General features: G+C 36.2%; 1 protein-coding gene across 3 annotated transcripts in view; it reads right to left on the reverse strand.

Moving 5' to 3' along the window:
- The window catches only part of NCKAP5 (NCK associated protein 5), a 995,643-nt gene that overhangs the window by 617,277 nt on the left and 365,658 nt on the right, over nt 1–12,708 (reverse strand). For all 3 annotated transcript variants that reach the window (XM_053666799.1, XM_053666798.1, XM_053666800.1), the window contains one exon: nt 5,279–5,352. In XM_053666799.1, the coding sequence (XP_053522774.1) occupies nt 5,279–5,352 (74 nt within the window). The remainder of the gene's footprint in view (nt 1–5,278; nt 5,353–12,708) is intronic.

Below are 12,708 nucleotides of genomic sequence, written 5' to 3' on the forward strand. Positions count from 1 at the left end.
GACCCAGGGTATTTGTATTTCTTGGCATGTGCTTAGAAAAATGCTTGTCAATAATTTAGATCAGGGGTCTCCAACCTCCCTCCTTCCTATCCATGGATGTCGTTCCTGTTACTGCCTGAACTCTGTCTCCTGTCTCCACTCTTCACTACCCCAGTCTGCAGGAAAACTGTCTTCCACAAAACCGATCCCCAGTGCCAGAAAGTTTGGTGACTGCTGATTTAGACCACTCGTTCTCAAATGGGGAGAAAAGATGATTCTGATCCCTTGGGAACATGTAGAAAATGTCTGGGGACTCTTCAGTTGTCACAATGAAGGGATGTTACTGGCATGTAGTGGATTGAAGCTAGGGATTATGCTAAATATCTTACAATGGGCCCTGGCTGGTGTAGCTCAATGGATTGAGCATGGGCTGCGAACCAAAGGGTTGCAGGTTTGATTCCCAATTAGGGTACATGCCTGGGTTGCAGGCCAGGTCCCCAGTGGGGGACACACAAGAGGCAACCACATACTGATGTTTCTCTCTCTCTTTTTCTCCCTCCCTTCACCTCTCTAAAAATAAATAAATAAAAATCTTTTAAAAAAATCTTACAATGGACAGCACAACCACACTCTCACAACCCCATGATAAGGAATGACTGGCCCCAAACATCAATAGTGCCTTGATTGTGAAACCGGAGCTCAGACAGAGCTTGTTCAGATGGGCCTTTGGTGATTTGGTGTCTGGGGGCGGGCAGTTGGCTCTCTTCATTTACCAAATCTTGTCATTTAAATTTGGCCCTGCAGACCTACTTTGTTCATTTATAGGCTATTGCTAACACTGTCTCCAATTAGAGCTAGGGACATCTGAAATGAACACTTTGACATTATCTGGTTGCATTGCTGGCAAATTGTTAGGTATTTCTGTTATATTAGTCATTTCTACTCATTCTCTTGGATACTTCTATGATATATGTATCATGCTGATTAATCATAATGTAGTATTTAAGTATTCCAGAAAAATGAAATTATGCATGTCTGACATGTTACGTAAATGTAATACTACTTTAGACATCATGTTTCATATCATCCTTATGCTCCACAAACTTAAGCACTAACTATATTGATACCTTCTTTTTATAGATAAGGAAACTAAGTCTCAGATGCTCCTTTAACAGTGAATTTTGCAGGCCAGGGCAAGAGTTCAAGTCTCCAAAACCTCCAGTTCGGTCCTCATTGCATTTCTATAGTATTATGCTGTTTCCATTGTTATAATTTTACATATGTGACATGAAAGAGTCATTAACACAATAAATATTCATGAATTTGATTTGTATTTTTCAGCTGTTTGTGTTTGTTCCAAACTCTTCATTTGAGGCTATCAAGTGTAGAAGAAGGACATTCTCAGCAATTGTTTCATTACAATCTTTGTAGGAGACTGTCACCTACAAAGGAGTGCCCATCAGACTGTCAGCTGATTTCTCATAAGAGACCTTGCAGGCAAGAAGGGGCTGGAAAGAAGTATTCCAAGTTATGAAATCCAAAGACCTACATCCAAGATTGCTCTATCCAGCAAAGCTTTCATTTAGAATGGAAGGACAAATAAAATGCTTCTCAGATAAGACCAAATTCAAGGAGTTCATCATCACCAAGCCCTTATTATATGAAATGTTAAAGGGACTCACCTAAGAAAAAGAAGATAAAAAAGATGAACAGTGAAAGGACAGCAAACTCACAGTTATTAAGAACCACACCTAAAACAAAAGGACAGCTTAGAGGACAGCTAGATCAGGAGCAGAAACCACAGAAATGAAGATCACATGGAGGGTTAGCAACAGGGAAGTGGAAGGAGGAAAAGGAGGAAGAAGGTACAGAGAATAAGTAGCATAGATGCTAGGTAGAAAATAGACAGGGGGAGGGCAAGAATAGTATGGGAAATGTAGAAGCTAAAGTATTTGTGACACATGGACATGAACTAAAGGGGGCATGGGGGTGGGGGATGAAGGGGGGAAATGAGACAACTGTAATGACATCATCAATAAAATATATTAAAAAAACAATCTTTGTCAATCACAGACATATTTAGCCAACTCATAAATAGTAATAGATGATATAAAAATCATTAAGTGCAAATGAGCCTTTTTCTTCTAATCTTCACTTCCCACATTAAAACAAATAAACATGCAGAAATGCACTGTCACATTTCAACATCAGCTGGTGAACAAGGTGCCGTTGGTATGTTCCTTTCCTCATCAAGCAGGGGGGCTCAGAGGATATTAAACACACCCAGACTTGTACTCAAGTCTCAGACTAAGTCCTAGATTCTGATTCTACCCCCCCCCGTTCAGATTAATTCACACATGTTTTCTGTTGGTATCAAAAAAGACAGTTGAGATAAATGACTGGTTATTGCTAGACAGCTATCTTTGGACTTCACAAATTCCTTAGCAATTTGAATACCCAGAGACAGATAATAGGTCTATTTCAGTAGAATACTAAAGGACCCCCCATAACCAGTTATCTTGAGAGTATGACTACAACAATATATTTGTGTCACAGCAACTAGTTATGCTATAAAAATGACTAAAAACTATTAAAGACAAGTAGCTCCCTCCACAAAAATAAGGGAAGACTTTTAATCCTTGTGCCCAATCTTCTTACTGAATGAGGAAAGAATTTGTCCAATTCTTTCCTCATTCAGTGTCAATAATAGCATATATGTCTACCATGATTTTGATCAATCCTAAAATATTGTGGCTCCAAATTAATGCTGACCACCATTACTGTTGGAAGAACTAAGTATTCAGAACTTGTCCTTTCAAGTATAAGTGGAAGATCATCAGTTACTATTAGGAGCAATCACAAGTAGCCCCATCCATGAAGATTGCCAGCTATAAGTCAAAAGCATAATAAAGTCAGAGAAAAGCTTTTATATTGAGTTATGGGAATAGCTGTTTAACTTCAGATAATCCGGTTGTGCTTGGGTACATCACACGCTATTTCCATGATCCACTGCACATCACAGATTCAATTCTAACTCAAGAAAGTATTTAAAAAATTTAATCACAACCAGAAAGAATTTTCCACACTGCTCACTGTCACCTGACATATTCTTCACCAAAAACAATTCAGCTACAGTTGCAGTTATGACACTGTAACAATCACCATAAAACCTACTACTTTAACTCAGTCAAGATCTGTTTGCAAAATATAATCAAGTATAATTTCATGATTCAATAAATAGTATATAAAACTGCTATTACTGGTTTCATTTTCTTTTCAATACTACCCATTTCCATTTTCTCACTGGTAGTTATTCTGACTATTCAAGCATCCTTATTGCCCTTTATTGTTATTCAAATGTCATTTTATTAGATCCACTGACACTATATATAAGGCAATGCTTCTTTACCAGCAACAATTCCATTTCTGAAGGATAATGGAAGCGATTGCACACAGAATTCTGAGCTCTTTCTTTATGTTAGTTTAATTCTGTGCCTGAAATGTGATTTTAACTTAATCATAGAGGAGAAGACCAAATGGTTTTTATAAGCAACCCTGAGAAAGCAGGAAAATATTTCCATGTGCAGGTGTTTGGTCCAGAGACCCATAAAGCCATTACTCCTTTCCAATGATGTGTATAAGACACACTTGCTGACCAAATTAAACTCTAAGTTTCTTTTGTCGGATGGTATTCATCATTTTTGTGTATTTTTCTCTTGGAAGATAAAAAATATTCAAGTACTTGAAAGACAATGTTACAAATCGGTTAAATAACCTTTTCAATATACTTTGTAGATCTATGGAAGGTATAATTTAAAAGGCACATAACCATAAACACATTATTATTATTGGTTTTATTAATACAATACACTGATTCACAAAAGAAAATTATATCAACCAGGTTATAGCTCTCAAAAACAAATCTAACAAATATTACATAAAGTTATATAAAATTAACTGGTGTGCCTGCCAGGGGCAAGCAGGCAAAAATTACAAACTTCTGTTGTATACTACCAGCAATTGTTTTTGTGTATAGAAACAGAATACTTTCTATTATTATAACCACAGATTTGTTCTCCAGTAGGAAAATTACCCATATTTTGCCATTATAATGCACAAATTTTTGATGGAAAGATAAGAATGTGCATTGTACATGGATATAATGATTACATGCCAATGGGTATAACAATCCTGTGTATAATGTGCACAGAAACATGTGCACATTATACACAGCAAAATATGGTAATATAAGAGAAAGACAAATGAATGTATCAGGCACTTTACCCAAGAACTAGAATTTCTCAGGAAGATGAATTTCAAAGTTATTAGGATTTGTTATAGGATGCATAAAGAAGGGGCAAACAGCAGAGCCTGGTGCCAATGGTGACGGGTTTGGATGAGGTTGGAGAAAAGAGCCACAGGGTTAACAAATATTTACTTGCCATCTCTGTGGACAAAGAATGTGCTCTGCTCCCTGCCTTGAGGAGATAAGCAATAAAGGACATTAGGGGCATATGGACCTTTGGGAGACAAAGCTAATTATGTGAAACAATTGCAGTGCAAAGTGAGGAATCATATAAATGAGCAATAATATACTTACACCCCACAACAATAACTATAGGAACTTAGAAAAAGAAATTCAAATCCCATAGCAGCACCTACAAGAGCATTGACTACATGGACCCTAAAGAGCTAGATAATAACATCACAACCATCTTTGGCTAGTCTCACTTTCCAAGAGGACCCAGGGAATAAATAACTTGAAAATATGACTTCTATGATACTAATCTTTTTCATCTTACCTATGAAAATATTCTCACATATCTTTCCTTAGTGAGAATCAGGACCCACCATATAAGAAAAAAAATTGGAGACCTATTCAACAACATTCTTAAAATGTTCCTCTTTAATATGAAGAGAAGCAGAAAATTTAAGCAGAAATGTCCTACCTTTTTAATTACAGAAAAACTTAAATAATCTTCAAGCAGGCAAGGATCAGAGAATTTGGGCTCCAGTTTCTACCATATAAGGTTGCCATGTGGCCTTGGGCAATTAATTCATTGACCTTAACCAATGTATGTCACAACTTCTACCATCCTTCCAGCTCTGAGCAACTCCTTGACTCAAAGACAACTTTCACCATTGTTGCTTTACTTTAGCTAAAGAAATAAAATTCTCTAAGTAACCTCTAGTGATTTTTTGACATCAAATGGAACAAGAAACCATTTCCTAATTCCCTGCCTCCATAATCAAGATCAGTGCTCTGGTGGCTATAAGTGAGGACATGGATTTAACTCACCTCCAGAGACTTCTGTGTTTCTCCTCAAGTTGAGTTAGCAGATGCTCAATGTATTTATTGGAGTCCATGTATTCCTGCACATACAGACATACAAAGACAAATAAATCCTCATTACAATAGGTTCCAGAATTTTAAGGCAAGATTTATCTCTACCAGAAATATATTTGACAAGGTAATCCCTGAACTCAAAGTTTCAGTGACTGACATGCATAGTTATTTGGGGATGAACAGTATTTTTTTTATAGCCTGTGATCATTCTACAACCAAAGCACTGAAGAGAACTGGAGTTCTACAGAGTCAGCATAAAAATTCTCTTCACGAGAAAAAAGGTAAATTTCATAGTCATCTGCACTGGAATCTATGTTCTGCTGTGTAAATACATGAGCCAAAGTTGCTGCTGACCTTGGGAGAATAATAAGATAGACAGTACAGGTCTTGGTTACATTGGTCTTACAAGAGTCACTTCCTAGAAAAAGCACTATTTTTGAACTTCTTAGAATGCTTTATATATATTCACTGTCCACATTTACTGGACATATCATTTCCATTGATGAAACACATGCCCATTTTCCTTCATCTCTTTATGGAAACAAGACAATGTAGTTTGCTTTTGTTTTCTTTGACTGTTAGAAAATAAATCTTTGGCTGCTAAGAAGACATGAAGGCAAGATATATTTTGTTTTTTAGACATGCATGTAAATTTGTTTGTAAATCAAACCATAGTGTCAAGGAACATTTCTAGAAAATAAGGAATTCCTTTGTCAAATAAGACTGAGTCACAAAAATTCAAAGGTTATTAAATCTGATTTTTTTAAATTTGTGGTTGCTTAATATTAGCTTTCAGTGCAGTAGTTTTGATTGTGAACTGTGGAACAAAATACGGTGTATAAAGCTTGATGATTTTGTTCATCCTGAACCTGACGCATCTTTTCCCTTCTACTTGAAGGTCTGGCCTGCACACCCTGTGTCTCCATCACAGCCACCTTAGATGCAGCTGTGCACAGCAACTCCAGGGTCATGGCACCCCTGAAAGTCCATCGCATTTCTTATGGATTTGAGATAACCTGGGAACTCTGGCTAATACTCATACTTTTCTTCCTGAAATACAGATTTATTCCTATTGATTTAATGCTCTACGTAATCTACTGCTGCTGTGGGAATATTCACTATAACGGTGTGGGAGAGGGCAAGTGAAAGGAACACTAGTGTATAGAAAGGGTTCTGTCACGTTTCTGGGCCTGACTCTACCTGTGCAGCTTTTGAGAAGGCTTATCTTTTGAGATTACTTTGGTTTGACTATAGAGCGTATTAAGTCTTTATCTAGCTAAAAACTGTTATGATTATCTAACACTATCACACTACTGCAGATAATTAGGTAAAGAGTCTTATTCTTATTAAATAATACGCATTTTAAGGTTATTTTTATAAGACCACTGGGCATGTCAAAACCAAAGCAAAAATCTGTTATTGCAGGAAATTGTGATGGTTTGTGATTATGTTAAGTATCCCAGTCAAACTTTAAACATGGTTTAGAATACTACTCAAATTTATCAGACATTTTCAAATATATTTCATTAAAAAAATTTAAAGGCATCGTTCCTAAGTAGAAACAAATATACACATTCCAAAGCCATTCACCCATTCTTCATTAAATTGCCTTTTCCACATCTGTTAGAGAAGGACTCGACATGTAACTTCGTAAATACAGTGATAACCAAGAGCAGAAGTTCCCTGCTCTCACAGAGCTTACAGTCTGTAGAGAAAGACATAAACAAATAAGTGAACAGATTGATTTCAGATCAGCTATTATGAAGAAAATAATAGGCCACAGGGGGAGGGGTAGCTTTTTTATACACAATTGCCAGAAGACGACTGAGCAAATGTTACCTGAGCTAGGACCTGGAAGAGGAAGAGGAGGAGGAGGAGGAGGAGGAGGAAAGCATAGAGAGAAAAGGGGAGAGGAAAGAGAGCACTACCAACTTAGGGAACAAGCGAAGGTCTCCAAAATATGGTACATAAGGAACAGAAAGGAGGTCAGTGGGACTGGGAGCAGACAGCCTGGGGTATGGAATCTAAAATTAAGTTGGAGAGGTAGGCAGAGAACAAATTATGTACAAGCTCTGGAAAACAGCTGGATTAAAACCAATCAATTTGTTAATGTGTTCATTATGCTTAGTTCAGTCAGAGCTTGAAGGTGAAAGGTGTAGTGATTACAAATATAATCTTTGGATCAAAGATATTTAGGTTCAAATCCTAAATTGGGTATTTGCTAGCTATGCTCCCTCAGGCAAGTTATTTAAGCATTCTAAGCCTTTTCTTTATCTTCAAAGGGATAAATAACACTTAATTTACAGAGGTGTTGTAAGGATTAAATAAAATAGCTTAAGTAAGCATATATCATAGTACCTACCAAGCAGTGAGCACAGTTTTTTTCCACAATGTATCACACACCAGAGATTAATAGTAATAATAGTTTTTCGACCATTAAACGTAAGCACAGCTAGATTCCGATTTAAAAGCTATTTCAAACAACAATACTGTTTGCATTTAAAGTAGCTTCACCCAATATCCCATAAAAATAACTATTATGACAAGCCTTAAACCCTGTAACAATAGGAATGAGAATTATGAATCCTCCCTGTCTTTTTATCTTTATTTTTCTCTATAGCAATCTTACTTCCCACATCCGATATATTTCACTTGAGCATTTATTTGGGTATTGTCTATACTTCACCAACATCTCCCCAGACTCTCTCTCTCCTTCTCTTTTTCCTCCTCCCTTCCCCCTCCCTCTCTGCCTCCAACTGAAATGGATTGAAGGGGGGAAAAAGATATGATGCTTATATGTGCTTTTCATTAAATGAATTTTTTTCCTTTTTTTAACCAAGAGAACTATTTTTTCCTTTTTATTGAATGTATTGAGTTGACACTGGCTAACAAAACTGCACAGGTTTCAGGTGCACAGTTCCACACACACCATCTGCACAGTGTATTGTGTGTTTATACCCCCAGTCAAGTCTCCTTCCATCACCATTTATCCCCCATACACCCTCCTCTTCCCACCTAGACAACTTCATCAGTGCTCTCATAAATTTATTATTTGGCTCCTGAATTACAGAACTTTGTTAACTAACTAGATATGCCTACCATTCTGTAAGAACCAAATAGAATTATCTATTGGGAACCAATGTTATCCATTCACTTGGAGATTAACTCCAAGAAAACAATGCAGGGTGATGGCAGCAGTACAGTGGAACTGAATTCACAGCAAGTACAAGGTTGTAACTACTGCACCTATAGCAAGAACTTGGCTGTAAAGCACAATACTGATGTTACTTATTATACGAGGACTTTAACATTCCAATGTATGAAAGGCACAGGCAGGAAGAAAGGGTGTGGCCAGATTCCACCTCAGTTTAACAGAGACTGCCTGAAAGACACTGGATATTGAGACAGCTTGGAGAAAAGTTTTCTACAAATGCAGGTAGACAAAAAGTCGAATCTACACTGTCTACTGGCTATCCCAAGGCCTGGATAGATCATTTCAGAATAAGTAAACTGAAGACATACAAATAGTATCCAGGAAGAAGTACTGGGGGCACAAGAGAAAGAGAACATCTCTCTCAATCACAGAAAGTGGTGTCACTCTGAAAATGAGTTAACAAGAAAAACATGGCCCTGGTTGGTGTAGCTCAGTGGATTGAGCACGGGCCTGTGAACCACAAAATTGTGGTTCGATTCCCAGTCAGGGCACATGCCTAGGTTGCAGGCCAGTTCCCAGCAGGAGACTCACGAGAGGCAACCATACATTGATGTTTCTCTCCTTCTCTCCCCCTCTAAAAATAAATAAATAAAATCTTAACAAAAAAAACAAAAACAAACAAACAAAAAACATGAACACGTTTTAGACAGAGCCTTAAAGTGTTCAGTAGTATCCAGAAAGACCTGGTTTCTATGACATGTGCAGAAAGATTTAACAAATACTGAGGTAAAAAGACAAGTTAAATTTTATAAAACAACAGGGTAAGCTGAAAAGATAATAAAATAAGGAAGTGGGTCAGCTCAGAATTTCAAAGAAATACAGACTGCAATAACAGAATTGAAAACTGTTGATCCCTACTTAACATCGTGATTTTCCTGTGGGTAGACTCTCCCCTGTGCTTCAGAGAAGAGCGAGCAATGGATCCTGTACATTGTCACACTGATGAAGTCAACTTTTCAGTGTTAGGTGGAAACCAATCAAATTCTCAAACCCAGACAGATACCTAAATACTCAGCAACCCTTCTGCCATCTCTATGGTATGATTCAGTTAATATATGTATAATACAGTTAGTAAAGCCTAAAACTGCTATCACCTAGAAGAAAAACATAAAACCATATCCCCATTTTCTTTGGTGTCAGTGTTCACTCTCCACAACACATTAGCTATGAAAACTGTCAGTTTACCAGGCCTTGCCCAGCATGTACTTCCCAAGTCACTTAGCAGTAAGACCCTACTGAACTATGCTTATTAACTGGATGAACGTTCTATTCTACTTGTTTTTCTTGTCACAAAATCCATGAGATATAATAGTACAACTGACAACAAAAACACACAGTCCTATTGAGGGCAAACATTATAAGTTAAATAAAGAATAAAGATGAAAATGAATAGAAACATGATGGATATTGGGCAGAAAATGTAGGTTTGACTACCAATTATAGCTTTTGAGTATTTGACAAGGTTTTGAACATAAACAATAATCAAAGGGATAATTAAAGCAACATTTCTGAATAGAAGAAAAATAGAGGAAAAAAAACTTGATCATGCACATTAAAGGGGTTAAGCACATTCCAGGTAGAGTTTATGGAAAACTATCCACACAGTCACTGGCTCAAGAGCTGAATAACAATCATGAGGCAAAAATACTGCGAGTATCCAAACAGACAAACAGGGATTTCATACTAAGAAGCTAAAACAGGCTGGCTCCACAGCTTCTGGCCACCCCTGTTGTCCACTGAAATGAGTTACATAGACAGACCTTTCAGTCATTTTTTAAAAATTACTTCATTACAGCTGTTTATTCACTTTACTGACCTTTAACATTTGCATTGTTTCTATTTTTTGTTACAATAAAACAAAGAACTGTAAACATTTTTTACATATGTCGAAATGTTGTTTGCATTCTTTGACATATATCCATTCATTTCTGTTGGGTGGATTCTCTTGAAGTAAAATTGCATTTTTAGGTTTAGTAGATACTGTCAAAAAGTTTTCTAAAGTGATTATACCAATTTACATGATTGCCAACAATGTATAAGAGTTCTGAGTGACCCACATCTTCATCAATACCTGATATTTTTAGTCTTTTTCATTCCCAGTTGTTTTGGAGGAGACAGACCTTTCAGTCTTAATTCATAAGTATTGCTAATCAAGCATCTGCTATGTAACAATGCAACAAAAAGCACTTCTCAGGCATTCATAAATTCAGAATATAAAGCATCTACTTTAATGAAAAACTAATATTTATATATATGTGTATTTATGTATTTTTATTTTAAACTTAAACATATGTGTATACAAACATATATACCAAATACTCAAGAGATGAATACAATATATGGGGGATACGTGTGTGTATATATATGTGTGTGTGTGTGTGTGTGCATGTGTATATACATACATGCTATACTGAGTGGTGAATTTAAAAAATATGAAATTCACAAAATAAAAGATTCAAAACAATATAAGCAAATATTATGTCTGAACATATAAATATGATTATAAAATTAAACAAACATGAAGGCCCCAGAAAAAATATGTTGGATACATATTTTGTCTTTCTGTAGAGGGCAGAGTGAGGAGGAAGAGAAAGCAGGAAATAGGAAGATGCAAAAATCTATCTGTACATAGACACAAAAACTATTTTTTCATACATGATAATAAAAAAGCTTAAGTATGTAAGTGTGTGTTTTGCCTACATAAGTAATAGTTGGGGAAGTGATATGGTAATTTATATTGTGAAATTTAAAACATCCATGTACCCTTAATCCAGAAATCCCATGTCTAAGAATCCTCCTGAGTAAATAATAAAATTTCAAAATTTATGACAATACAAAAAAATTAGGTATTCTTAGCTACCAAAAATAGCTACCAATATGATTAAAATAAAACATGCTTTACTCCACTGGAGAAATAGGCAATTCTTTAAATTAGTAAAGAATGTCTAATGAAATGGAAAACAGAGTACAATGTTACACGAAAGCAGTATGTAAAACTGCACAATCCCATATATCACAAACTTGAAAATACATGTAAAGATTAAAATAAAATAAAGTCAATGGTATATGGTAGTATTACGGGGTAATTTAATTTCTTCTGTATACTTTTCTCTTTCTGTAATTTTAAAATACTATATGTTCACTATACAAATTTAAAAAGTGATTCTTTAGAAATATACAGCCTTAGAACATACTATCAAACAAGATTTTATTATAGTGACACTTTATTTTATTTTATTTTTAATAATTTATTTTATTTATTTTTTAATATATTTTATTGATTATGCCATTACAGCTGTTCTATTTCCCCTTTCATTCCCCTCCACCCTGCACACCCCTCCCCAACAATCCCCCCTTTAGTTTATGACCACGTGTCTCAAGTTCTTTACATTCGATATTTCCCCTACTATTCTTGCCCTCCCACTATCTATTTTCTACCTACTGTCTATGCTACTCATTTTCTGTACCTTCTCCCCCCTTCTCCTTCTCCCACTCCCCTGTTGCTAACCCTCCATGTGATCTTCATTTCTATGGTTTCTGCTCCTGATCTAGCTGTCCTCTTAGTTTGCTTTTGGTTTAGGTGTGGTTGTTAATAACTGTGAGTTTGCTGTCCTTTCACTGTTCATCTTTTTTATTTTCTTTTTCTTAGGTAAGTCCCTTTAACATTTCATATAATAAGAGCTTGGTCATGATGAACTCCTTGAATTTGATCTTATCTGAGAAGCACTTTATCTGTCCTTCCATTCTAAATGAAAGCTTTGCTGGATAGATCAATCTTGGATATAGGTCTTTGGATTTCATGACTTGGAATACCTCTTTCCAGCCCCTTCTTGCCTGTAAGGTCTCTTTTGAGAAATCCGCTGACAGTCTGATGGGAACTCCTTTGTAGGTGACTGTCTCCTTATCTCTTGCTGCTTCTAGGATTCTCTCCTTCGTTTTAATCTTGGCAAATGTAATGATGCTGTGCTTTGGTGTGTTCCTTCTTGGGTCCAACTTTTTGGGACTCTCTGAGCTTCCTGGACTTCCTGGAAGTCTATTTCCTTTGCCAGATTGGGGAAGTTCTCCTTTATTATTTGTTCAAATAAGTTTTCTACTCGTGGCTGTTCCTCTTCCCCTTCTGGTACCCCTATAATTCGGATGTTGGAACATTTAAAGATGTCCTGAAGGT

The sequence above is a fragment of the Artibeus jamaicensis genome, unplaced genomic scaffold (assembly GCF_021234435.1).
Source record: "Artibeus jamaicensis isolate MK-2021 breed Jamaican fruit bat unplaced genomic scaffold, CSHL_Jam_final contig_1284, whole genome shotgun sequence".
Lineage (NCBI taxonomy): Eukaryota > Metazoa > Chordata > Mammalia > Chiroptera > Phyllostomidae > Artibeus > Artibeus jamaicensis.